This window comes from Fusarium pseudograminearum, chromosome 4 (genome assembly GCF_000303195.2).
Source record: "Fusarium pseudograminearum CS3096 chromosome 4, whole genome shotgun sequence".
In the NCBI taxonomy this organism is placed as follows: domain Eukaryota; kingdom Fungi; phylum Ascomycota; class Sordariomycetes; order Hypocreales; family Nectriaceae; genus Fusarium; species Fusarium pseudograminearum.
In genome coordinates, this window is record NC_031954.1 from 4,711,997 (window position 1) to 4,736,731 (window position 24,735).

At 47.9% G+C, this 24,735-nt stretch overlaps 9 protein-coding genes across 9 annotated transcripts, besides 1 other annotated feature; 4 read left to right on the forward strand and 5 right to left on the reverse strand.

Annotated features, from left to right (window-relative positions):
• Positions 1 to 1,037: 1,037 nt before the first annotated feature.
• Positions 1,038 to 1,439, reverse strand: FPSE_09871 (uncharacterized protein; the record flags this gene model as incomplete). The annotated part of the gene is made up of 2 exons (XM_009262988.1): positions 1,038 to 1,367; positions 1,431 to 1,439. The coding sequence occupies 2 exons, from the start codon at positions 1,437 to 1,439 to the stop codon at positions 1,038 to 1,040; spliced, it is 339 nt and encodes a 112-aa protein (XP_009261263.1).
• Positions 1,440 to 1,786: 347 nt separating this feature from the next.
• On the forward strand, positions 1,787 to 2,893 carry FPSE_09872 (uncharacterized protein; the record flags this gene model as incomplete). Its single annotated transcript, XM_009262989.1, has 3 exons — positions 1,787 to 1,894; positions 1,999 to 2,204; positions 2,278 to 2,893. The coding sequence occupies 3 exons, from the start codon at positions 1,787 to 1,789 to the stop codon at positions 2,891 to 2,893; spliced, it is 930 nt and encodes a 309-aa protein (XP_009261264.1).
• A 1,497-nt stretch (positions 2,894 to 4,390) lies between these two features.
• On the reverse strand, positions 4,391 to 5,143 carry FPSE_09873 (uncharacterized protein; the record flags this gene model as incomplete). Its single annotated transcript, XM_009262990.1, has 2 exons — positions 4,391 to 4,988; positions 5,043 to 5,143. 2 exons carry the CDS (start codon positions 5,141 to 5,143, stop codon positions 4,391 to 4,393), a joined length of 699 nt encoding a protein of 232 aa, XP_009261265.1.
• Positions 5,144 to 7,863: 2,720 nt separating this feature from the next.
• Positions 7,864 to 9,693, forward strand: FPSE_09874 (uncharacterized protein; the record flags this gene model as incomplete). Its single annotated transcript, XM_009262991.1, has 1 exon — positions 7,864 to 9,693. One exon carries the CDS (start codon positions 7,864 to 7,866, stop codon positions 9,691 to 9,693), a length of 1,830 nt encoding a protein of 609 aa, XP_009261266.1.
• Positions 9,694 to 11,296: 1,603 nt separating this feature from the next.
• Positions 11,297 to 11,854, forward strand: FPSE_09875 (uncharacterized protein; the record flags this gene model as incomplete). Its single annotated transcript, XM_009262992.1, has 1 exon — positions 11,297 to 11,854. One exon carries the CDS (start codon positions 11,297 to 11,299, stop codon positions 11,852 to 11,854), a length of 558 nt encoding a protein of 185 aa, XP_009261267.1.
• Positions 11,855 to 13,207: 1,353 nt separating this feature from the next.
• Positions 13,208 to 13,821, forward strand: FPSE_09876 (uncharacterized protein; the record flags this gene model as incomplete). Its single annotated transcript, XM_009262993.1, has 2 exons — positions 13,208 to 13,309; positions 13,369 to 13,821. The coding sequence occupies 2 exons, from the start codon at positions 13,208 to 13,210 to the stop codon at positions 13,819 to 13,821; spliced, it is 555 nt and encodes a 184-aa protein (XP_009261268.1).
• A 1,188-nt stretch (positions 13,822 to 15,009) lies between these two features.
• Positions 15,010 to 15,036: a repeat region.
• A 581-nt stretch (positions 15,037 to 15,617) lies between these two features.
• FPSE_09877 (uncharacterized protein) lies at positions 15,618 to 18,184 on the reverse strand (the record flags this gene model as incomplete). The annotated part of the gene is made up of 5 exons (XM_009262994.1): positions 15,618 to 16,200; positions 16,249 to 16,581; positions 16,644 to 16,972; positions 17,024 to 17,830; positions 18,032 to 18,184. 5 exons carry the CDS (start codon positions 18,182 to 18,184, stop codon positions 15,618 to 15,620), a joined length of 2,205 nt encoding a protein of 734 aa, XP_009261269.1.
• A 1,908-nt stretch (positions 18,185 to 20,092) lies between these two features.
• Positions 20,093 to 20,914, reverse strand: FPSE_09878 (uncharacterized protein; the record flags this gene model as incomplete). Its single annotated transcript, XM_009262995.1, has 1 exon — positions 20,093 to 20,914. The coding sequence occupies one exon, from the start codon at positions 20,912 to 20,914 to the stop codon at positions 20,093 to 20,095; it is 822 nt and encodes a 273-aa protein (XP_009261270.1).
• A 513-nt stretch (positions 20,915 to 21,427) lies between these two features.
• FPSE_09879 (uncharacterized protein) lies at positions 21,428 to 23,421 on the reverse strand (the record flags this gene model as incomplete). Its single annotated transcript, XM_009262996.1, has 2 exons — positions 21,428 to 23,154; positions 23,244 to 23,421. 2 exons carry the CDS (start codon positions 23,419 to 23,421, stop codon positions 21,428 to 21,430), a joined length of 1,905 nt encoding a protein of 634 aa, XP_009261271.1.
• Positions 23,422 to 24,735: the final 1,314 nt, after the last annotated feature.

Here is a 24,735-nt window from a genome sequence, read left to right on the forward strand (position 1 = left end):
TAGTCTAAGAAGCTTAGTCTAAGAGCCATAGGATATCCTAATAATTTCGTCTCTTATGCTCCCAGCGGTCAATTTTTCTGATACCCTGAGGACTGAGTAAATTCGATTTGGCCTGTGCAGTCAAGCCACCACAATAGCAGCTTTCTATTAGTCTATTCCCCACTCAAACAAGTCAGTAAACACAACAGGAAACCTACATTGACAGCATATCTGATATCCCAGTTGCCAGCGAATTCCATCAGTTTCTACGGTACCTAGGTAGAGATGCATGGGATGCATGAATATCCTTGGCGTCGACATCAAAACATGGCATTAGGCTAGAGAAAGGTCGTTCACAGAACGTTGTAACGTCAGTGCATGCGTCAAACTTCCCGTCCGTTAGTTAGAACTGGCTCCGGCGGGCCGCTGCAGCCACAGCCTGCAGTTATCATCCGAAAGGGTCTGGGAGTAGAGGTAGAGTACCTACAACCTGCTGGCGTGCGGGGAAATGAGACAAGACAGCTGCACCCATCACCACATCCAGCTAGCGGAATACCTTCTTTTACCATGCAAGGATCTGTCACATTTAGAAGTTGTTGACTTTTGTCAGGTTTGGGGCGTATTGAATATGCACTCTGTTTCCCTTGATCACATTTTTTTCTCGCACATCATGTCGTTAACAGGCAGCTGAGCATGGTGCTTGATGCAAGGTTGGAAGGTCCAGACAATCCAGTTTTGGAAATGATATGCTGGCTGCCAGTTATTCAGCCAGCCCTCTAAAGGTCCAGGCAAGATGAAGCTATGATCATTGGTAGTCGCAACACGGCAGATGAACATCATATGAGCATGCACATATTCAGGGAACATTATCATCAGATCATTGAATTCAATGAGCAACTTCATACCCCTGCTTTCCATTGTCCTAGTACATCAAGGTGTGGCAGTCTTCCTACCATCCCAGTCGCTCCCAGTTGTGGCGTTGAGAATATTTGCCTCAACCAAGTGCTGCAGTAGACTAGAACAAACTCTGCCACTCCCGCTTTAGCTGAGTCTCTGGTCTACTCCTTCAAATCTACAAACTCCATCTTGAGATCATCGGAGCCAGCGTCGGTGAGCATGGCGCCAAGAGCCTTGACAATATCCTCCTGACTTGTGGGCGAGGTGATGATTGAAACATCGTCCGACGTCATGTTCCACAAGTAAAACTTGCCGCCTGAAGTGAAGAGAAATTGGTCCCCTCCATCGCTCAGGCTCAAGCGCATAAGAGGCGTGGGGTTATCCAAACCTCGATACGCAGCAGCTTGTTTCCCTCGCACACCGTCGGCCCAGTAGTAGTCGAGGTCCATCTCGTCAGGGTCAGTTGTCCACCCGTCCGGCGCGTTGATGGTCTGGAAGTGTTAGGAGCGGGAGTAATCCAGTGTGGGACTTTGGACAGGCTGAAGAGTTCTTACAGATACCATTGCAGAAATGAAGATGGCCAAAGTTGAAGACGTGAGGTCTCAAGTTTGACAGATGTATGGATACCTAGTCTGTGACTGTGCGCGTGGTATGGTTGTACCGTGAAGTGCTAATGTAGTTGGTGCCGCGACTCTCGCTGACAGCGGTCTAACGTGGTGTATTTATACCCATTCTTGCTACAGTGCCCATCATATAATCTCTTGTGCTTATCTTCCAAGGCCCATTTCAGCCCCAGACTGCGCCACAAGGGTCAATCAACAAAATATATTCATTAAGATAACACTTTTATAAGTTTCAATTCATATCTAAAACTGTACAAAACATCATTTATTTACCAGGACCTGAAGCTATGGACAGGAAAAAAGACACAGCCAAGCCTGTTTTCTTGGTGATGGGCCTCAGTGTCGGCGGAAAACCCCTTGACCCCATTGACGCACTCAGTTGGGATTCCAAGAAGGTCAGTTTAAGCACAAGTCATATTTCTGGAGTCAAATCTATGTCACCTTGTTCAAGTTAATTTATTGGACTATTCTACCCTGGCTGATCACAAGGACCAACCAGATTGTTGAATGGATCGAGTCCGTTGTTGACAGAGCAAACAAACAAATTTCGCCAAAGGTCCCTAAAGATGGTGGCACTACCAAGCCAACAGATCCGCCAGTCGAGGATCCTCCAGGTCCAAGTGATCCAGTTTTCCCGGCGGTGAAGCTTGATAGCGGGCAGATCACCATGATCAACAAGATGGCCGAGTACATTTATGATCTCATGTACGTCAAGTTTCTCCTTCATAAGTTGACTCTGTTAGTTATATAATCCAGCCTTGCTCACACAGAAGTCCAGGTTAGCAGGCAAACTTTACTTGGGCACAGAAGTCAGCTTGGGTCCGGCCCATCACTTCTCACGTGTCCTCCGACGCGGTGGGAAAAAGGCCTTTAACGCAAAGGAAGAGGTATGGGTAGGCCTCAAGTTTCGCAACTTGTACGATGTTCTCGGCGTGTTTCTCATGGTCGTCGGTATCATTCAGTCAACTTCTACCAAGGCCAACTTCTTCGTTCCCTTGACTGCCATGTACGCCAAGTGGTGCTCAAAGCTAGGTGGTCACGCCGATGACGTGAAACCCGACAAAACTGCTACAGAGCGTCCTGGGCCGTGGCCGACTGTCTATCAGTGCACATGGCTCGCTCCTAAAACTGCAAGAACCCAGGGTGGCTTCAAGTTCGAATTCTGTCTAGGAACTTCGTTTGGAGGCTGTGACTTTGATAGAGATGTACCTGGTGTTGATCTGGACTGGCGTTGGAGGCTCCGGAGTGAACGCGTGGACATGCTCCGAGAGGCTGGTGCATTTGATGCAAAAAAATACAACAAAGCCGGTAAGCTGGTGGACCCAGAACCAGTTGGCAATACAGGCTGGGGCAACTGCGGTGAAGCGTATCCTTTTGCGACCATGTTCAGGTAAGCTGATTCCCTTTTTGTCTCGCCCTGAGTCAGATCCAACGGGCATCAAGATGATGGTTCGCTAATGTGAATGGTAACAGGGAAGTTTCTGACTGGCAGCATGTAAGTGGGCTGGCTATTACAAGGTCATTCTTTGTGAGAACTGGGCCTTACAGATTGCCGGAGATGATAGGACCCTGCCCAAATTGCCAATATATGTTAAAGAAGCGCTGGAACAAAGAATACGCGACTATCAGGAAAAGATGGGATCCACGCGAGAACATGACATAGAGCTGGATTCAATGGCTTCCATTTAGGAGGGTTTGCATGAAGATTAGGACTCTACTATTCTTGTAACTATTGCCACACCAACGAACGGAAGTATTTAGCATCGGTATGAGGTTGTCACAGATGAACGTTGCTTTTTCTTTCGCCATACAATCACACCCCAAGTCCAATTCCGTGACATGAGAAGCAATAGTCATCCATATCCCAAGCATGACATAAGATAAATTAGAGAAACAAGTGGATTTTCCAGCTGTGGCATGGAACCTACCTGTCAGTGCAAAGCTGAAGAGGCACGAGCGAGATCCGTTACAGCGAAGAACCCTTTAATTGCAACAGGCATTACGGGGCAGCTCAACCAACAAACCAAAAGCTTCTCCAAGTCGCACATAATAACTGACTACCAGAGACTACGTGTCAAATCGATCTACGATAAATAGCACAATCTGTTCTATGCTTTATAGCATGGCTTTCCGCTACATCCAGACACTCCGCTCAAGAGTCAAGGCTGCTCGCCAACCTTGGTCGCGTTCATATCACAGCGCGGTCGCAAGGTTTACTACTATCGATCCCAAGGGAGCACCCGTCTCCTCCGACACTGGGATTATGATTGGTGAACCTTATCAGAATTATATCTATATTGAACCCGAAGTCGGAAACGCCACCAGAGCAGCAATTATCCGCCAACTTGGATCAGGCGTTATGAACGATACTGCGACACTTTCTCTCCAATTTGACCACGACTCTAAACATTTCGCTCACAGTACGTATCACGACAATACTCATATGTTCCTGAAGTTCATATTAGAATAGTATCTTTGCCGCTTCCTCGTATAGACATAAGTCAAAGCTTGGGCCGACATGGCAGCAAGATTAGTCCGGCGACACTCTGGTTATCTGGCAACTGGTACGCCATCACACTTGATGGAACACTCGATGGTCAGTAGTGATGCCGAGCACCTTTTCTGTGCAACTATTTCTAATACCATAGGTAGAAAGCTTTGAACGAGCGTCAAGAGAAACGGCTTACCGACTAAAGGGTGCTTTGGAGAGATTAAAAGATAGCTAACCATCGCAGCTGGAGAGATGGGAGGCACTGGGAATGTCATAGGATAACTAGCGACTAGATAAAGCATGTCGGTATTTTATCCTGAATATATCTGTAAGTCATCGATCTAAGTTTATGTTCCTGATAATAAGGTTTCCATCATAAATCACATAAGTTTATGTTCATCTATCCGCTAGTGGTCCCGTTTTGCTTGACATCTTCCTCAAAGTCGCCCAGTTCTTGAACCTTTCTAACAACCCTCGCAGGTGATCCCACAGCAACACTCCACGCAGGAATATCCCTAGTAACAATAGAACCTGCCCCAATAGTACATCCATTTCCGATTGTGACACCTGGCAAGATAGTAACACCGCCTCCAATCCAGCAATCATCGCCAATTGTAATTGGATAAGCATATTCAATATTGGCTCTTCGACTGCTAACCTCGGTCTCGTGAGTTGCGGTTGAAATCATAACATTAGGTCCAATCATGACTCTATCGCCAATTGTTAGAATAGCAGAGTCCAAGACTGTCAGATTAAAGTTGGCGTAAAATCGCTTGCCGACAGACATGTTGGGTCCGTAGTCGACTCTGAAGGGAGGTTCGATGAAGACTTCATCATCTGCCACATGGCCGAGGAATGATTTAAGCATTTCGGCTCTTCTTTTCGTGATGGTCTCTATGTTGAAGTCGTCGCCTGTGGGAAACCATGTGTTGTACTCATTCATGGCTTTTCGCGCCGCCAGACGTGCATTTGTAAGTTTTGGGATGAGTGAGTCGTAACTAAAGCAACTCTGTAAGTATAACACTATGACGTCAAGGGGTTCTTTGACTTACAGCATGCCCGAGATCATCCTCTCATATTGTTCACAGTGGGGAACATTAGCCAGCTTGGAGGCCTTCTCTAACTCGACTGGGTTCTTCTCTTGAGCCGCCATTGTTGGTTGTTCGCTTGAGAGTTGACACGATTAATAATATATGTAGTAATTGAAGATTGTTTAACTAGTCAATAGAATAATGTGAGAATCGTCATCTCTTTTATCTGAACCTCCTCAATACCAAGCCTCACTACTGCATCCGAGACCATACCAAATGGGGTAACTATCCAAAGTCAACATCTCCGACTCCGAGTCCGATAATGCGGGACGCTACCTCGTCAAAAGAAGAGGTAAGCATGCTGTGATTGTAAAAGCTCAGAGCAAGTCTACAGACAGTCGGATTTAGTAAGATATCTCCATAAAAAAGAGTAGTTGGACTTACGTATTCCATCCAAGGAACATTGGACCAACCATGAAGATTCGTCCGTCGCTCATCCCAGACTTTCGCCAGTACGTCTGTCATTGCTAGGTGCTGAAAGCCTGTAGAGCGTTTAATGCTGTCGATACATAGACTGGCATAGTGCATTTGATGCGGAGAGCAAGTATCAGCGCCAGCCAAAAAGAGTGGAAAGAGGAGACGTTTGTAGAAGACACTGTCGTAAGGCATCGTGGCACAAATATCGAGAATTGTCGTAACAGATGCCTTGATTCGGGGGTCATCACATGGAATTGCAAAAGGGTCCGGAAAACGCATGATGCGAAGTAGACAAGCATGACGATACGCCTCCGCCAGTTGTCGCCATTCTTGGTGAGCAGTAGGATAAACGGCCTGTTGAGGATCCCAGCCTCTTAAGAACCTTTCAGCACTATCAAGCAATTTCTTGAATTGCTCAAGTGGAAGATCGCCCGCGCGATACGATTTACCAGCTTCGAGAACTTGGCCGATCTTGTAAAAGATAACTGGCGGACATCCGACCAAGGTGTGAAGACTCAGGCTTCCATGGTCTCGTACGCATTCTCGGACGTCTTCTGGATAGGAAAGCTTTTCAGCACCACTGAAGCCTCGCAGCATATCAAGCCTGTGAATGTTAGTCAAGTCGGTGAAAGGGCTCTTGGGAACCTTACCAAGATAGCGCGGATATAAGGAAGATTCCTGCCTTGGAGCGGCTTGAGATGTCGTCTACACAGGCCATTCGTCTGCAGAGGAACGACACCCCGGTGAGATGAGCGCCATGTGTAGAAACTCCAGATTCGCAAATCTTGGTCAATGTCAGTGTATATATTGTGTCAGTGGTAGAGGGCTGCTTACATCATGCAGTACCAGTAATAACACCATAGCTAAAAGGTACTCTTCCTCGCTGTGAGAAAGCGTGGACGTTTCTTCTTTGAACAGCATAGACGCAACTGATCTTATTGCAGATAGTCTGTATCCGAGAGATGCTGTAATCAGATTTTGACTGTCTCTGTTCCCTGTGTTGTGCATGTGGCATAGTGTGAGTCCCAGCAAAGCATGAAGGATGCCCTGGTGTTTATACGCAAGTGGGAGAACATGTTCCCGAAACGGGTTGTTCAAGCCGGGGACATGAATAGCCAGATGCTCGCTTAGTATCTGATCAACTGAGGTTGACTTTAATAAAAGCTCATTAAGAAGTCTGGGGAAGTCTTACAGTAGTAGATTATGTGTTGGTTCGCAATAATATCACTATCGAGATCGATGTCACTAATCGCTATCGGAACATAATCAATTTGAGCAATTGACAACTCAAGAGGTGACTCAATAGGAGTGAAAGTAGAGATTGGCGACAGGAGTACAAAATCCGAGGTATCAAAAAGTGGCTGTTGGGGATCAAAGATGGGCAAGTTCTCATCAAGTGGTTCGGTCGAAGGTGAAGACTTCTGTGGCGAATCATCTGATCTCGCTGTTCGGACTTGGATAGAATCCTGGGTCTTATCATGTTCCTCAGGCTTGCCAGAGAAGATTGTCAAACCGTCCTGAAATTGAAATCTTGGGGGGTAACCTTCACATGGAAGTCCTTTGATGCGACATCTATCGCAGATGGGCCGTTTCCGATCGCATTTTCGACATTTCTTGCGACATGTACCGCAGGCAGGGTCTATAAGTAAATTCAGCGACTATTTTACGAGAGTATTGGATAGCACATGTAGTCATCGCTGCTACACGGGGCTGATGGCAGGGTCGTTTACCTTTTCTCCGAGCTGTTGGACGGGTCGACACAGGCTTATCGAGGCGGCCCATGGTGCTGTTGGTATTGCCAAATACGGTATAGGAAGTTGAAGGAGAAGATGACCGAAATGGCATGAGTCTCAATTTTATTGCGAAAGAGAGAATACCTGGAAAGCTGGTCTCTTTTACAGGGTTTCGAGCTATGTCCGATTCCCGATTTACTAAAGCCGATTAAGAGAACTCCGTCGCTAGATCACCAAGTACAGATCAACCTTGCCCAGTGATTACGTACATTTATTAGGGCTCATCCATACATTTTTTATCTTGAGTACTGATGATGTTTGGCGATGGTCAAGCAGCATTGCATAGTCCTTTTGACTTAGATGATTGGGGGCCAACAGGTCAAGCATAATTGTTTTTGCTTCTCCGACACCTGTCGATTCCATGTGCAACATTTGTAACACTGAAAGATTTGCCATGCATATCAACTCCTACGTGACCCAAAATTTTACATCTCTATAATTAGACATACTAGATCAGTGCCCACACATCAAACTTGAGGCTGCACTTGGTTACTTCACTCTTGCACAAAGAAAGGATCGGTGTTTCCATTCCACTACATTTCACCTTCGTTTTTGGCCCATTGCTTTTCACTATGGATGATGCAGTTCGAATAAGCGCCGAAACGTTTCGCTCAATATACGAAATGGGCTTCAAGACCTGGACTCAACTTGATGCCAACATCAAGGACAAATCTATGCTCCCTCCACTGTCCCAAGCTATTGGGGAAATCTGCCATCAACACCCTGTCTTGACTCCCAATCTCAGGCTCAAGACTGATCAGATGGGAGCCTTCGCTACTGGTGGATGTATCTGGAGCTCTCATGGCCCGAAGTGCACCCACGCAATTTCACCATTTCGGCTACCAGTACGCATCAAGGTTGCCGCAAAGAAGCCGGTTTCTTTGTCGATATCTGAACCAACTGAGAGCCAAAAGACCGCATTTCCGTGCTTCATACGCGATCAAGACTATATCTATGTACTTATGCTAGCTTGGGCATACATTCTTTCCGCACGCTGGATAGACATTATGCCTGGAACTTGCTCTCTTACCTACACCGACAGGCAAGCAATATCTCAACAAGACACGACTGGATGCCAAGGCAACGAAAACCTCATCAGTGTTCAGCTTGGCCACGTGAGCCCACAAGAAGCTCGGTGGTGGGCCGCCATTCTTGCTCCAGGCCAGGGTTGGCAAGCAAATCTGGAATATGAGCAACAAGCATTCGTGTCGCCTTGGTCAATCCACGTACAGCAGAATTTCGAGTTCCTACTGCTACACAACACAGATCTCGCGACTTCTCCATACCCAGCCGCAACGTTCTCAGATGCTGTCCATTATCTCAACCGATTTTGCGCACGACACGGAGTTTCTGATCAGAGTCAAGCTGCTCTAGCTTCCGTTCTTTTGCTACCTTCTATGGGCACCCTGAAGTCTTTGCGATTACCAACCCCCAGTAGTCAGATGAGTGCACCACATACTACAGCTAACTCTGTGGTTGAAGACTTGGATAACGATTGGATTTACAGGAGCTGTTACATAGATAAGCTTCTAACTCTAAGCTGCAATACTAGGGGCATGCGCACTCTTCTTTTCAGCGTCTTCTATGAGCCTAGCATTGAGTGCAACGCCGTCACACCGTGGCTCCAGGGAACTTTGGCAGCAATCAAGCATGTGGCCGGAAACAACTCATACCTCGCTGGTCGTCTATGCATGGAGCGTTCGACGCGAGTGGCCTTTTTGTGGCTCGGTTGCATCATACTCAACATACAGAGTGAACTCCTTCGAGAGGTTCATTTTGGACAAATACCTATTGACCTCCCATCTGCCTCGTGGTCCGGAACTACACAGTCATTCATCCAACAGCGTGTTTCCAACCCGCTTGTAATAGATGGGTTCATTTCGCGTGCGGATGAGTGTCGGCTCCTGTTCCTTTCCCAGTCCGAACGCCGCTCTCGACTTCCTGTGTGTCAATGGACGCCATTCGGCAAGACCCCTGTTGGCGATGTCGATTTGGAAGTCCGAGTCCATCAGCAATGCGAAGACCATTGGCTGCAGTATGAAGGCATCGAATGGGAATATGAGGATGGCCATGTTGAGTTTCTCCCGTCACAAACGGGGGACAGCCAAACCATTCCTAGCAAGCCACCTATACATCTATCCACACAGGAACTTACTACAGATATATCCTATGAAGGACTAGAACGAGATCGGGAGGCTATCTCAGAGAATGCAACACGCAACATATTTGGCTGGCTACGCGTGGATGGCTATGCGCAGGGTGAACAAGACATCTGGAAACATGAGTGGTTCGACATGTCTGACTCTGACGACGATGATATCAAGGAGGAGGAAACAATATCTGATACCTCGGCCCAACTATCTCCGCGAGTAGAGTCTTGGGTTTTGAACCACTCGCACTAGAAAGGCAACATTCTCGTACCTTGCACTTACCTGATGTGCTATTCTATTTTTATTACTGCAGAAGTGCTGGAAGAGTTTTAGTGTATCGGGGAGGCAGGATTCGCTCGCTGTCCCTAGGGTATCAGAAAGATTGGCCGCTTAGAAAATAAAAGACGAAATTAGTAGGTCATATTATGCTACTTAGACTATGCCCTTTAGGCTATTTATTTTTATACCCTAAGACTTAGAAGGTCAATTTTTCTGCTACCCAGTAGGCTATTAACACAGAGTATAAAATGCATATTCTTCCAGGATCATCCCTACATATGTAGGCTATAAATACCTCATCAACCACTCCCGTGGGTTCAAGATATGCTGACTATTTGAACCGAGAAACAATATTTACAACTTGGATCGGTGATAACCCACTAGGCACAGGATCCTTTAGGTTCATTGTCACGTCGATCCAACATGCTGACAACGTGCCAAGGTCCGATATTGTGAGGATGTACAGTGCTGAGAAGGACTTCGGTCAGTCAGTATGCAGCCACAAACTGTACGCTATGAACAACAAAAACAAGCCACTTGATTAGCATTGTTCTTCCCCGGCTGCTGTGTGACCCGATGCTGATGATATGGGGGCTAAAACAGACTGGGGCTGACTTTATTTGTCATTGTAACTTGAGCGTCATTTAATTGCTACACTTTCGAAAGAACAACGTGAATTCTTCTCGGATTCCGGAACTTTCTATCAAGGAACTAAGTGTGATATTTTTTAATTTCAGAATGGTATTAGCTTGGAATATCAAGGACGCCGCTGAGTGAGACCATTCGCCCCGAGGTTAAGAAATCATCTTGATAAGTAAGCTGGCCCGAGCCTTAGTCTTGGTCCCCAAGTTCATTTTAATCTTTCTGTCCGTCTTCAATCCGATCAAATAATACTAAAAATAACACCCAGGCCGGATATGTCTAATGAAGCATCAAGTTCAAGTTTCGGAGTACAGCACATCTCCTGCGGGGAAGTTTCCAATGCCATGTAATACAACCATATTAAGCTTCCATTATAGAACACCAAATAAGCAGCCTGTCAGAATGAAACAAACATCAAATATCCAATAAGATCTTCGTAATACAGATAAAAATAATGTTTCAATGACTTACCGTCTTTCCAACGGCACGTTGTGGCGCAGCCAGAATCTGGGGGCTAGCGTATAAACCCGCTGACATTTGTCAATGCCGAGAACAATGTCAGCATATCTCGTCTAAGCCCAGCTCATGGCCAATTGGAAACATCTTTTCGAAAGCCGTGCTGAGTTTGACAGGTCTCGGGAGGAAAGACATCCGGGAATCTTGGTCGGGCTGAGTCGCGATGCGTGGTTTTGTTACTATTCCCAGCTGAGGTGAGGCGGTGGCATGGTGATTAGAGATGCAGATGCAGACCAAAGTTCATATTAGGCAGTATATTTGATGGAGAGTCGATTTTTTATATAAGAAGATGATATGTTCGCTTCAGTTGGCAATATCATCATCATTTCACTACAACACAAACAAGCAATCAACTCTTCACTCCAACTACATCACCAACTTACATCTTCTCTTTCAATAATCTTACAACAACATCAAAATGTTCTCCAAGATCTTCTCCCTTTCTCTCCTCCTCGCTGCCGCCGTCTCAGCAGCACCCGCCTCAAAGACCGTCCGCTCCATCCCAGACAAGACCGTCACCCTCACAGGAGTAACTCACTCCGTCAACGCCGGTCTCGGTGGTCTCCGCTTCGATCCCGACAATGTCGTCGCTGAAGTCGGCGACGTAGTCGAGTGGCACTTCCTCCCCGCCAACCACACCGTCGCCCAGTCCAGCTTCGGCGAGCCCTGCAAGCCCCTCGCCGACGGTACTGGTTTCTTCGCCGGCTTCAACTTTGCCACAGCTCAGGGCCAGGCTCCCGATGTTTTCCAGATTGTCGTGGAGGACAGCAAGCCTATCTGGTACTACTGTGCTCAGCAGAAGGGCAACCATTGCCAGATGGGTATGGTGGGTGTCATCAACCAGAACTTTGACAACCAGGACTTCAGCCTGCGCCGGCACAAGGAACTTGCTGCTCTGACTGGTGTTTCTGTCATTCCTCCTGTTCAGCAGGGTGGAAGTGTTATCCCTAACCCCAACCCCAACGGTGGCTTTTAAAAAGTTATCGTGATGGTTAAAGGGTCTAGCTAGTCTAGCTCTTTCTCTGATCTGATATGGCTTCCTAGTGAAGATTGGTAGGGTATAAGTTACTTGGTTCTTGGTTACAGAATAGCGTTTTGCTTTCTATTTTTTTTCATTCCTTTCGAGATATATATATTTGATTCAAATAGAATTCGTTCCTTTACATGACAGTCCACGATTATTCCCTGTTCAAGTCAAGGTTTCTTGTCATCCGCTGTTTACTTATAACTACCCTGTAGATATTCGACATCATCTATCACCCCCAGGAGATCCAGGGTGTGCGGAGGGTGCTTCCCGTTTCGGAACATGCCGAAAGATGCCCCATTTGGATGGAACTGTGTCTATCAATTCCGCAGATAAATCCGCTTCATGTCCGACCCCGACTCCGACTTGTGTTCCATTCCTTGGCATACCCAGGTTGTATATATTAAAGCTTGAGGGTATCCCATGTTGACAAGATTGGCTGTTATGCTTGAGTTACTCACTGCCTTTGATCACATGGGACATCATCGTGAGAATGGGACACCACCAAAGTTAGTGAGATGCATCCCCACCACGGACTAGATCACCGTCTTGGCCATACCACAGACCCAGTCGCAAGAAACTTCCGATGCATATAAAGTTACCAGGAATCCATCATCGGTTCCTATTTTTGTTACTTTATTTCCCAATTTTGCCACTTAAGTTTGGACCCTTGATGCAAAGATCTACGACAGGACCCCAGAACGATCTGGACCCTGGAGCCACCGAATCTTTAAAAAATTAAGTAATTTATTTACGAATGTTTCGTTCCTGCATCTGAATAGCTAGCCATGACCGCAACTCTTTACCGCTTCTGAGTCCTCTACTGCAGACAAAGCTAAAGCTGACCGACATAACCCCCCAAGTGACCCGAGTGTCTGGGACATGACCTGATTTTTGTTGTCACTACTGAATTCATGCGTGCACTTGATACCTGTACAAACAAAGGAGTAGTTTCGAATAGGTAAAGGGTGGCCGAGAGAATCTATTATTGGTTCCGTCTCATTCTCCTCAGATACTGGGACCCTGGAAGCTTAGGAGACTACGCCTTTTAAAGTCATCGCTTGACAACATGATTGGTCCACGTGTGGGCTTGTTCGTTCGATTCTGACGTCAAGTGTCGATCGGTTCAAGAGCTCCAGGTTCTGAGGATCGGAAGTGAAACTCTGGGCCAAGCTGAATATTCTTAATCTCACCGCGATCCCTTCTTTTTTTCTGTTCCATTCTCATTGTCGAACGAATATTATCGTAACCTCTTCTTTGTCGTTGTCACTCGTTACAGAGTGGCATACATATACAGTCGCTTCCATGATCCCCCCAGCTGATGAGACCCTGGCCGTGTCCAGAAACTTCTTCTTACCGCCCACCATCGGGGCTACCAGTACCCTTGATGCGAAAAAGATCCAGACGGTACGGACCACTACCACTTGACAGGCCCGCCAAAAAAAACATCTTGTAACCTTTAGCAGACAAAGCTCTTGCAAGATGCGCACATGTTACAACAGCTTGAACAGTCTTACCACATAGACCAATTCCTCAACAACCCATCGCCGATTGATGAGACGACCATCACCTTTGCGGACAACATTACCCAGGCGCTGGGCGACGCGCTGCGATCCACACCTTATGAGTACCCTTCGTCGGATGCTCCCGCATTCAAGAGACCGCACCGTCGACCCAAGCGACTATCGCGACACAACACTGCCTCTTCTGTAGGAGGAAGCTCGGTGTCCCACAAGTCGAAGCGCTGCTACCTGTGCGGCACGACTGATACACCTCGCTGGCAAGAGTCTGGGCTTGGAAGTCGATTGTTCTGCAATGTTTGCGGACTGTTGCACGCCAAGAAATTGACCATGCGCAAGCATCTTGCTCAGTCCAGTCGGGGCGATACCATGTCGACTACCGACAGCGCTTGGTCGTGACTATCAATTGTTACCAATGTTGCTGTTCACTTAATGTATATAAGCCGGAGTTGGGTCATTTTTTGGTCTATCGCATTGGGTTTAGAGTATATAGAGGGTTGCGATCTCGAATTAATACGGCAATTAATTAATCACGTAGTAGCTGCCTGTCGCGGTTATGGTCTCGTCAGCTCCCTGAGCAACGATGCTTGTCTTTCCTCTCAGGTATTCGTATTCACTGTAACTCACTCCTGGTAATCTCAGAGCCATCAATATCGTAAAGTCTTGATCGGTATCATTTACCCGGAATTCTCTCTCGTCATGGTAATCATTAATAAAAGAAATCCCTCCACCTGTTCAGCCGCAGCCACAACTGCTAGACGAGGGATTTGGCGTGCCGTGAGGAAACAAAGGTTAGCTTGTCTACTGGGCTCCCAAGTCTGAGGTTACAAAAATAAATAGCCTAAAGAGCATAGTCTAAGTAGCATAAGCTGATCTACTAATTTCGTCTCTTATGCTTCTAGCGGCCAATTGTTCTGATACCCTAAAGAAAGGTTAGCTTGTTGGTACAGGGGCAGAGAAAGATTCTAGCGCCAAGGACACAAACTCAGCCTCTTGTTCGACAGATGGCAGACCCATGGGGAGTAGCCTAGATGACTTGCATCCTATCGTATCTTTCTCCAATAACTTGGCATTTGTTTAAACTCAGTCTGGGGTAAAAAACAGAACCGAGTTCCTGTTCGCTTCCGCATATTACTTCAGCCCATCACCTATTTTCTCTCTTCTCTCCAACACCGGAGGAGCACCGCCGACTTTTAATTGGTCCTGCTCCTGGACTCTCGCGTAAATCGACCAAGAATCGACGATTCGTGCCACCATATCAAGAATTGGGCATCGGCACGCTTTTGCAGAGACCAATTTCTCTATGCTATTATCCCTAGAATCCCATCTTCTGTATTCCATTTTCACATCGCAATCTCACTTCTTTCATCAACTACACTCGCTACACGATTGCATCTAGACTTAGATTCATCAGACTCAATTAGATCCCAATTGATCTCTTCTTTCTTTGTCTCTGCCTCAAACATCTCTTCTGAAATGCCTGGCACCAGCAACTTCTTTTTACCGCCAAGTGGCCCTCCTCCCTCCAGTACCTTTGACACAAAAGAGCTCAAAACCGTATGCGCTCCTTTTCTTTGAGTGCAGATCTTTTTTAAAAATTTAATTTTAATTATACAAGGCCCTTCAGGATTACGAAACGTCAATACGTGAACAACAGCTCCATGACCACCAATTCACACAACTACAGACTCTCACCGAAGTAGCAGAGGCACCAACGTCATCAGCAATAGTCCCAGGCGCTATCCCCAAGAAGCGTAGCTTACACAGGGATTCTACCAGGGTGTCGTCACGATCTGACACAACCTCCCGCTCCAGCCGGCGCAACAAAACTGTGCTTCAAACCGTGTGTTTTGTCTTTTTTTTCTTCTTTTTTTTTATGTGGTTAAGACCTGACAGCAGAAACAGGTCAACGACCATGATACATCTTTACCAAAACGCTGCGAGTTATGCGGCGTGACGGAAACACCTCGCTGGCGAGCAAGTTCCGTGGGCGCTGGGCTTCTATGCAATGTTTGCGGACTTGTTCAGACAAAACGCATCGCACGCAAGAATCTCACACTCAGTCGAGAATCTACGTCTACCATGGGTAGCAGCCATCAGTGAGATTCTCATATTCGATTTGAGTCGCTATTCTAGAATTCCAGGAATGGCAAAGTGATGCCACACGCTCTACCACGACTTGAGCAGAACGGCTGTCACTCGTCATCGTCATGCAGCTCAATCATCTCATCAAACTCTCTCGCCAGTTTACCACCCTGTGCCTCAACAGAGTTGGTAACCGCCAGATCCAAATCGATCATCCACTTGGCCATCGTCTCGTCTGTACTGGAATCATCAACCACAAACAGCTTCTCAGTTTCCTTCAACCTCCTCCTCACACGCCTCACCTGCGTCTGCTCTATACTTCCCTGCCGGATAGCCATACTCATAACGCCCTTGGCTATTGCCCCGAATACCTTGTACGACATGAAGAGCTCTTCAAGTCCGGCAACACACAAATTCAGAAAGAATTGCATCTCGTCTTTGTTATGGTAGTCGGCGCGCATCGTGGCGTTGGCGACGTATATCACACCCGTCTGCCATATGACCGAGAGAGCTTCGAGATGGAATTCGAGACGATATGAGAGGAGTAGACGTTTCATTTGACGGATGGAAACGTGGTATACCGTTTGAGGAGTTGCGCGTTCTGCGGCAAATGTTCGCAATGGCGTGGAGGCGCGATCCGGCCGGTGCAGGAAGGGACGAAAAAGGTCCATGATTATGGCGTGGTAGTATGTACTAGAGTGGTCAGCTGTGAAATATTCCCGAACGAGTTTCACATCTTACTGCATGAGAAAAACGGCATGGCTGCTACCAGCTTGTCGAACCAATCTCAACGGCAACTCATCTGCCCAAGTGAGGAGTTGGCGGTAAGTGCCCTCTACGTACTCGAGAGCTTCCGTCTGATTCAAGAATCCCTCTACGTCTGGGCCATAGTATATCCTGGCTATAACAACAAAGATTGTCCAGAGTTTGCACATGACACGAAATATCTCGGTGCTCTCATTCAGCGAAACGGAGACCCCATCTTCGGCGGCGAGAGCAATGTCAATATCTCCAGGTTTCAAGAGTCCGGGTGGGATTTCAACTTCGATTTTATGATAATGAAGAGCGAAAACGCTAGATTCAGTACATCAGCATCAGTTGAAAAGGAAATAACCAACGCAAACGTGTCGACTCACCAAGACCAATTGAAAATGCCCCACGCTGTATATGAAGCAGCTTTCTGCCAATCCGGATATCCATGAGCCCATGCTGCTGCAGACTGCGATTGGGGGTCAACATTCAAAAGACCCATTGCTCTCCCAATCTCGACTCCCGCTCTGTGAAACACAAATGCCAATTCGTCCCGCCCACGTGTCACAGATGCCATGGTCATGAGTTGCGATGCAGATATGTTGCATAACGTAACGATTTCGCGGCGATCCAGCTGGTTCCACTGCGCTTGGGCGTCGAGATAAAAGAGCGAACCCCAGGAAGCTGCTTTGGGGTGCATGGAAGTATAAGCTTGCTACACATTCAGTGGTCAGCTTCGGTCGGTTTTCTGGTCCGGTGTACTTACACAACCCCATGCAAAAAGGGCTGATACCAGCAGCCGAGAACAGAAATATGGTCGATTTTGGGCTAGGTCTTGAAGAAACAGGTCTACGTTGAAAAGAGGAAGAACTGGATAATCATTATTAAGATACAGCGCGATCACCCGAATAGCAAATTCATTGGGGATCGGTAAGTCTGTCCACTTGGATACATCAACCTGGCGCAGAAGATCGATATGTGATTTCTCCAAGAATAACAGACTTTTGTACCAATCATCAGCTTCATCACTGATGTCAACTTTCTTCTTGGCTGTATCAGACAGTTCTGAGTGAGCGGTGTCGTTGAGTGAGAGACGGTCTCCCAGCCCCTCGGGGTTCCGAGGAATGAGGAGCGCCTCAAGAGGAAGCGAGTTGACAGCGATGGGCATCAGAACTGGATACGCGATAGGGTGTCGGACCATGAGCTCTTGTTCCATTGGACTTGACGCTGGCGGTAAAAGACTCCCAACGAGAGTATAATGCATAGGTGAGGGACATTGCGCAGCCAAAGGCGTCCAGGAAGGAGGTGACCTTGGCGAGGAAGTTTCCGGGGTATTCATCGACTGAGCGGCAGTGTATGTGTCTCTGGGCATCTTTCGAAACAAGTCAAACAGCTCGAGGGCCTCGAAATAGGGAAGCGTCGCCAAGAGTTCAGAAAGGGCGCTTGGATCTTGGCTCAGCCTCTGCAGTCTCTGAAGCTGCACCGAACTAGCCGGTGCAGCAGGTCCATCGAGGTACTCGCATCGCAAGTCACGCTCTGTACACTTTATACAAGTTGGTCGACTCCGGTCACACTGCGGTACAAAGGGTATGTTAGTAACTCAATAAGCGCCGCCTCTCTCTTTTGTTGGTTGGTTTGATCAAGTTATCGTCAACATGGGGAAAACGTCTAGAAAAAGAGGCATTTTTGTGTGCACATTCGTTTTTCAATTCTGACTCTACCACGGCCATACAAAACTTAGGAAGCAGTAATAAATAACAATAAAAATCCAAACCTTTTTCTTGCGCTTTCGACATGGTTCGCAGGCGGGGACGTAGCCGGCCTTCCGAGCGGATCCAGACAGTCTGGCCAGCCGCTGAGTGTTGGATACCGACGAGGATGAAGCTGGCTTCCGGCTTGGGTTTCGTAGAAGCTTCTGGGGAGCCATGATGCCCTTTGCTATGCCGACAATATCAACGTAGAGAAGGGAAAATGGGGGCTGAAAGAGAAGAGGATAGACTTTTTTCCCCTTTGAGGGGGGAGAAATTGCGGGATGCCAGGGGTGTAGTTAATCCAGTTGGAAGGATTCTGCCACCATTCTGGTTTAGCTCGTAGCTGGGAACTGACATCTGCCGCCTGACTCAGCGCTTTGCATCACGACCTGGGATTATTCCCGGCATTGGAGAGCAAGGATACGCGTTTTCTGGTCGTATAGAGTTTGTTGAATTGTATGCCATCTCCGCTTTGAGTGCCGACGTAGTATTGATTGAGATGCATAGTTATGCATTGATTGGGCTTTCGGTACCCCTTCTATTCAGCGGTAGAAGAAACACGAATACATAGAATCATAGGGATACTAACCAGGTAGTCAAGATACTGACGGTGCATGTCCAGTTGTTATCTCGACACGGCAAAGAAAATACTGACTTCATAGGAGAGAGATCTAGAACTATAGCAATTAATCCAGACAAAACGCTTTGACATGCACAGATAAGCACATGGTCAACTGCCATATAGAAACATCCTCGTCATGGAGGAGCCCTTAACGACATTGTCGCTAGGCTCGCTTACTATGCATATTTCTCGTATAGAACCGTCTTCAAATTCTTACTCAGCGAATAGCAGCTTAGTAAAAATCAAGAACACCGAGATTTGGAAATAGCAGATATCACATAACGATCGAGGAACGCTATGAAGATTTGCTCAACTGTCTCGCAATATTGTTTGCCACGTGTCCACACTATTTATCAAAGGCTTTCACTCCAAAGTTTCATCATTCGAGCATAAGGTTCTGGCACAATACTAGTGTGACAATTCTATTGCTTCTAAAGACAACGCATCAGATCCTTTACCCCACTCGTGGTCCATGAATGGGTACATAGCTAAATGGCTCACAGAAGCAAACCAGTTGTTCCACTCATGCGAGATATGCCACACAACATTGGATAACAACTAAACTAAACACGACTTCGTAATTGAAGTGATCATCATAAATTAGATACTAAATAGTGATTAAACGTTCCCAAACTCTCTTCCCTCTTAAGTCAAAAAGTCGAGGTGCACCTCAAACTCGATTACCCTACACCGACCGCCCCACGGCCCAATCTCGGCAAAAAGAAACCCCCACACAATAAAAACCCTTCCGTCCCTCACCAAAACTTCTTCCTTTCCTCTTCAAGCCCATCGCCCTCCCCAACGCTGCGTTTCCATGCTACAAACAGAGAGATTCCGCGCGAATCTCTCAAGACAAAGAGAACCTCGGTTTTCTCTGTCGTCTATTATGCATGTGGGAAATTCGGAGTAAGCCTCAACCCTACCAACCGTACCGCTATTTGGCAGTATTTTGGCTTGGTCTGCCGGTAACGGCCTGGCGTCAATGTTACGTCTGCAAATGATATCAGAAATCTCAGAGCGGGCGGCTCGTCTCGTCCGTACTCTATGGGAAGTCTTTGCGAGGCTCGTTGTAGAAAAACTGAAGTGCGATACGCGGCGTCCTGTTTGCTTGCGAGCAGGATGACTCAATTCCGATCACTCTGGGGAGGGCGATGGCTTCACCTTTTTTTCTCAGGTCAGTACTTTCTTCACGCGCAAGGATAATACTAATGATGGTGGTGTCGGTAGGAATGGAAGTTGGTGGACGGAAGAGGGAGGAATTAAGAGGAATGGGGTTTTGTCATTTCGGTCGTTATTTACGAATATTCTCAATCATTACTTTTTCCCATGCGACCAACCTGTCCTGAACCAAAGCATCCATCCGTTTATCACGAGGTATACACTCGTCCTAACCCATCCAGAAAGAAACACCATCGAACGCCATAATCGCCTTGATCATCAGAAAACACACCGTCGTCCAAGCTCAAACATCACCCGAATCCAACCCCCTCACGATCGCATAACTCGTGCCCGCCGCCAGCATACCGATAACAAGCGTCTGCACCGCTCCCCAAACTCCCGCGCGATGGTTTCGAATGGCAACGTAGTTCTTGACGTACCCAAACACCAACAACACCGCAACCGTGATTCCGATCGAGACCAATAACGCCTCGCGAACGCGCGACATGATAAAGTAGGGAATCATGGGGATGAGACCGCCAATAAAGTAGCTCAGGCCCATGGTGACGGCAGAGATCCACGCGCGGTGCACGTTGGGCTCTTCGAGCTTGAGCTCAAAGTCCATCATGAAGCGCACCCATTCAGTAGGATTCTTGCACAGCTCATCGACCAGCGGTGCCGCAGAGCTTCTTGAAACATTGTACTTTTGCAGCACATCGTATACACCCGTTCTCTCGTCGGCGGGCCTGTTGTGCACCGCAAACTCTTTCTTCTCTGCTTGTGAATGGTAGGCGTCGCGCTCTGTAACAGCAGCGAGGTAAGCGCCTAGACCCATGCTGATCATGCCGGAGAAGAGCTCTGCTAGACCAGCAATGATGACAACTTTGGCGCTGCCGAGACTGGATAGACCGGCAGTCAGGGCAAAGGGTACTGTGAGGCCGTCGGAGAAGCCAATAATGATGTCGCGTAGGATGTCGCTGTAGTCGACATGGCATTCTTCATGTTTGCTCTGGCAGGGATGCAGAGCACGAGTGTCGTAGGGAGTATGGTTGCTTTGGTAGGAGATTGAGCGCTCGATGGCTGGCTCTGAGGGGAGGAGAGGGCGTGTTTCGGAGATGTGCGTCATTGTGGTAGAGTATAAGAGTAAAAGTCTGGTGATGATCGTATGGTGTTTTAGTTTTTATGTAAAGCAATCAATTCGCCACAATGTCTTGTCAATTTATAAGCAGCGACCACAGTAGAAATTCACCGATATTCTCTTGATTGATTCCCTCCAATTCACCGTTCGTGACGGCCTGTCTTATACCCTTTGCTCGCTCTTTGTCTCTCCACTGCTGCACAGACCGAACTCTACGCTTCTCCGAAAGGGAATAGACCGACACCGTATCCATGAACTCCCTTGGTGCCGTCCACCAATCAGGAGACGTGTATTCGTAATATGGTGGTAAACAGAGCAGGTACGGTTCGAAACCCAGCCAAGCTACTCACACTCGTACTCCATAGACTAGAAATGTTTTTAATTAATTAAAGAAATTTCCTAAAAAGACGGAGAAAAATTGTAAAAGTTTTATTAAATGCTCGCTCGGCTTGTTCTTTGTACATGATTGGTTTGGGGGTCTAAATTGTCTCCAGTTCTTCTCTACAACTTGGCATCACGCTTCTTGCGCTGGTACGGCATCACCTCGAAGCCCTGCACACCACCATCGCGGATTACTCTTCGCAGAATCTTTCCACTCGGTGATTTGGGAATCGCCTTTACAAAGACAATTCCACCGACGAGCCACTTGTATCTTGCAGCGTGGCTCTCCACCAGAGTCTTGAGATCGTGCGCCAGCGTCTTGAGGTCAGCCTCTGACTTGTTCTGGTCAGCAGCTACCACGTACGCGCGCGGCCACTCTGTCGCCTCGGTCTTGTCGTACACTCCCACTACACCGGCATCTGCTACGGAGTCGGCGCTGCAGAGGATAGCTTCTAGTTCTGCAGGTGCGACTTGGAATGCGCGCACTTTGATGAGCTCTTTGATACGGTCGGTGATGCACAGGTTGCCTTCTGTGTCGAGCGTTCCTACGTCGCCGGTGCGGAGCCAGCCGTCGGCTGTAAGGGCTTCGGCCGTGACGCTCATGTCGGGTGTTTCCATACTTCCCAGGCCTTGCGTGGGGACGTAAGCTGTCATCAAACCAGGCGATCTGACAAGAATCTCGCCTGGTGCGCCAAACGGTGCGGCTTTGGTGGTTGAGTCGTCCGAAGCCGAGTCTACCTCTCCCGATGCCGCGATCATGAGTTCCACGCCCCAGTGAGGTCGTCCTGTGTCGTTCTTGTAGCCGTGCATGTCTTTTTCTCGCAGACCTCTCTGTACAGTGATGGAGCATGCTTCAGACATGCCGTAGCCTAATCGCACAAGGAAGCCTAGACGTCGAAAGACCTTTTCTACGACTTCGTGGCCTAGAGGCGCACCGCCCGTCATACCTCCAACAACACTGCTGAATGCGTTGCGGCCACGTGCGTCGCGGCGCGCAAAAGGTTCCACGACGGGTGACTTGGCGAGCATAACTGCAACGGGCGGCGCCATGTGAAGGTAGGTGATTTGTCGTCGGGGAATGGCAGACAAGACGGTATCGAGCTTAAATGCAGGCATGGTAAACACGCTTGACCCGGTCGCGAATGCCAGTAAAAAGATGTTGGTCAAGCCAAAGACGTGGTAAAATGGTACGTAGCCCAACCATCGCTGGTGGGACTTGTAAAAGTCTGCGTCGTGCCATAGTGACGCGAGGGAGAAGTTGATAGCTTGGTGAGAGAGTAGGACGCCCTTGGATCGACCTGATGTGCCGGATGACCAGAGGATGACGGCTGTGCGCGTAGCAGCTGATTCGGGAGGGAATGAGTGACCAGTAGTGAGAGAATTGCTCGTGTTGACGACAAGGTTCCTCCAGTCTCCGTCCTCTGCATGCGACGCGGGCGAGATGGGATACATATCCCTAGCTACATCAACAGTGTAAACGCGTACACTATTCTTGTAAGCCTCATCTTCTTGAGACTCTAGCGCCTTCTCAACGGTATCAAGAAGGGCCTTTGCCGTGAAGAGGACGCGCGGGCGAGAGTTCTTGATGACCCATGCGAGTTCAGTGGTTGTCAACGATGGAGAGGCGAGTGTGGCGGTGAGACCAGCTGCGATGGTGCCCATGAACAGAGTCGCAAAGGGGAGGCAATTGGGGAGCTGGATGAGCACGACGGGAGCGACTTCTGGACCTGTGCATGATGCTGTTGGGGGGAGAGTCTCGAGGGTGTTTGGGTCGAGGCCTAGGGATTGGAGGTTTGCAGCTAGAGTGAGGGCGTCGCGTTTTACGCGGGAGAATGTGAGGGGGCGGTCTGGGTGTGTTAGTGATGTTTAATTGAAGGTTTTGAGTTTATGATATCTCATATGAGGGATGTCATGAGTGAGAGTGAGAGTAACTTACCGTTGGCGTGGTCTGTAAAGATGGGCTGGTCATCGCGAATCTTGGGTACCCTTCTAGCTCTGGGGACAAAGTCGCTCTCGTTCTGGAAAGGATTGCTGAATATAAAGTCAAAGATGTTTGCGCCTGGTACATTGGCAGGCTGCCCAACATAGGCAGGTTGGGGCGTCTCTGTAGCCATGATGAGTTGTGTTGTGTATGTATCCTCTTGTGTCTGTGTCCTGTGGTGTTTTTGTGTCGCCAAGGTAACGTGTGGGTGACGAGGGGCTAACCGAGTATTAAGGCAGTGTGCAATTGTGATGATATATTGATGGATTGATGGTGAGAGACGTCTTATATTGAGGCTCTAGAATAGATTAGATCTCGCTCTACCTTGGGTATACCGATACGGATACCGTAGACGTCGGGCCGGGCGTGGAGATTGGACAATTGCGGAGACCCCGCGTTGCCTTTGGAGGCCATACGGCAATTGGAATCGGCTGCATCACCCCCGCTATAAGCATCAGGTCTCTCTACCTGGGTAGTATACAGAGATAGACCAACAACTGTTAAAAGAGAGTGATAAATCAATGATTGAGACAAAACTAACTGACTGACTGCCTATAACTCTTACAAGTCACCCTATCCTTTTCCATTATTTCCCCCCCATTGTCGTGTTATCGTGTACACACAGACATCCTCACCGGATATAACAATATCCTCTCCTCTCTCTCCATGTCCCAAATAGGCAACCCGAGGCCCAAGCCCACGAGTTGTTCCTGGAACCAAGTGTCAAAATAAAGTTATACCTTGCCCCTGGATCAAATAATCCCCAATCCTCCACCTCGGTATGGACCGCTGAAGCTTTATCCAGCTCCTCAATCATCGGTAGAGCTAGGCGGTTCGTCCCTCAGACGCGTCGATCTGCTGCAAGATCGTGCCTTGAGCTAGTACTACCAGGGGTCGTGCATCGTGTGTCCGTTATTGTTCGTTCCTCGTCGTTAATGAAGGTCTTTTCCTATTCTGTCCCGTCGTTGATGTGCTCGTAGTTTTGTTCTTTCGTCCGTGGCCTCGTGTATCCTATCCTCTTGCCTTGATCCATCCTTCACCGCTGTTCCTTTTGATCACGTTCCTTCGATCTCGAATTCCTTGAGCTGCAATAATAATTTTGCTTCGCCCACACTCTCCATAAAAGAACGGACCGAATTCGAGCTTCGGATCCGTTCGACCGTCTCTTCCAAGTCGCTTCCTTCCGCCACGCGGATCGAATCGATCACTGATAATGCAGATTGGCAGTTCTGCTCTATGCGCTCCAGTTCCTTCGCGATGACACTATGCGAGTAACGCGAAGTTGGAAAATGGCATTCTTGATCGGACAATAGGCAGCGCCTGCATCTCGGTTTGCCATAGCACTGCGAATCTCTACGTCAGATGGGGAAAGAGTTGTCGTGCTTTGGGGAGTGAATCAACATACCTTGACTTTACGGCTTCTGCAACCTATTGCCAGATTAGAATG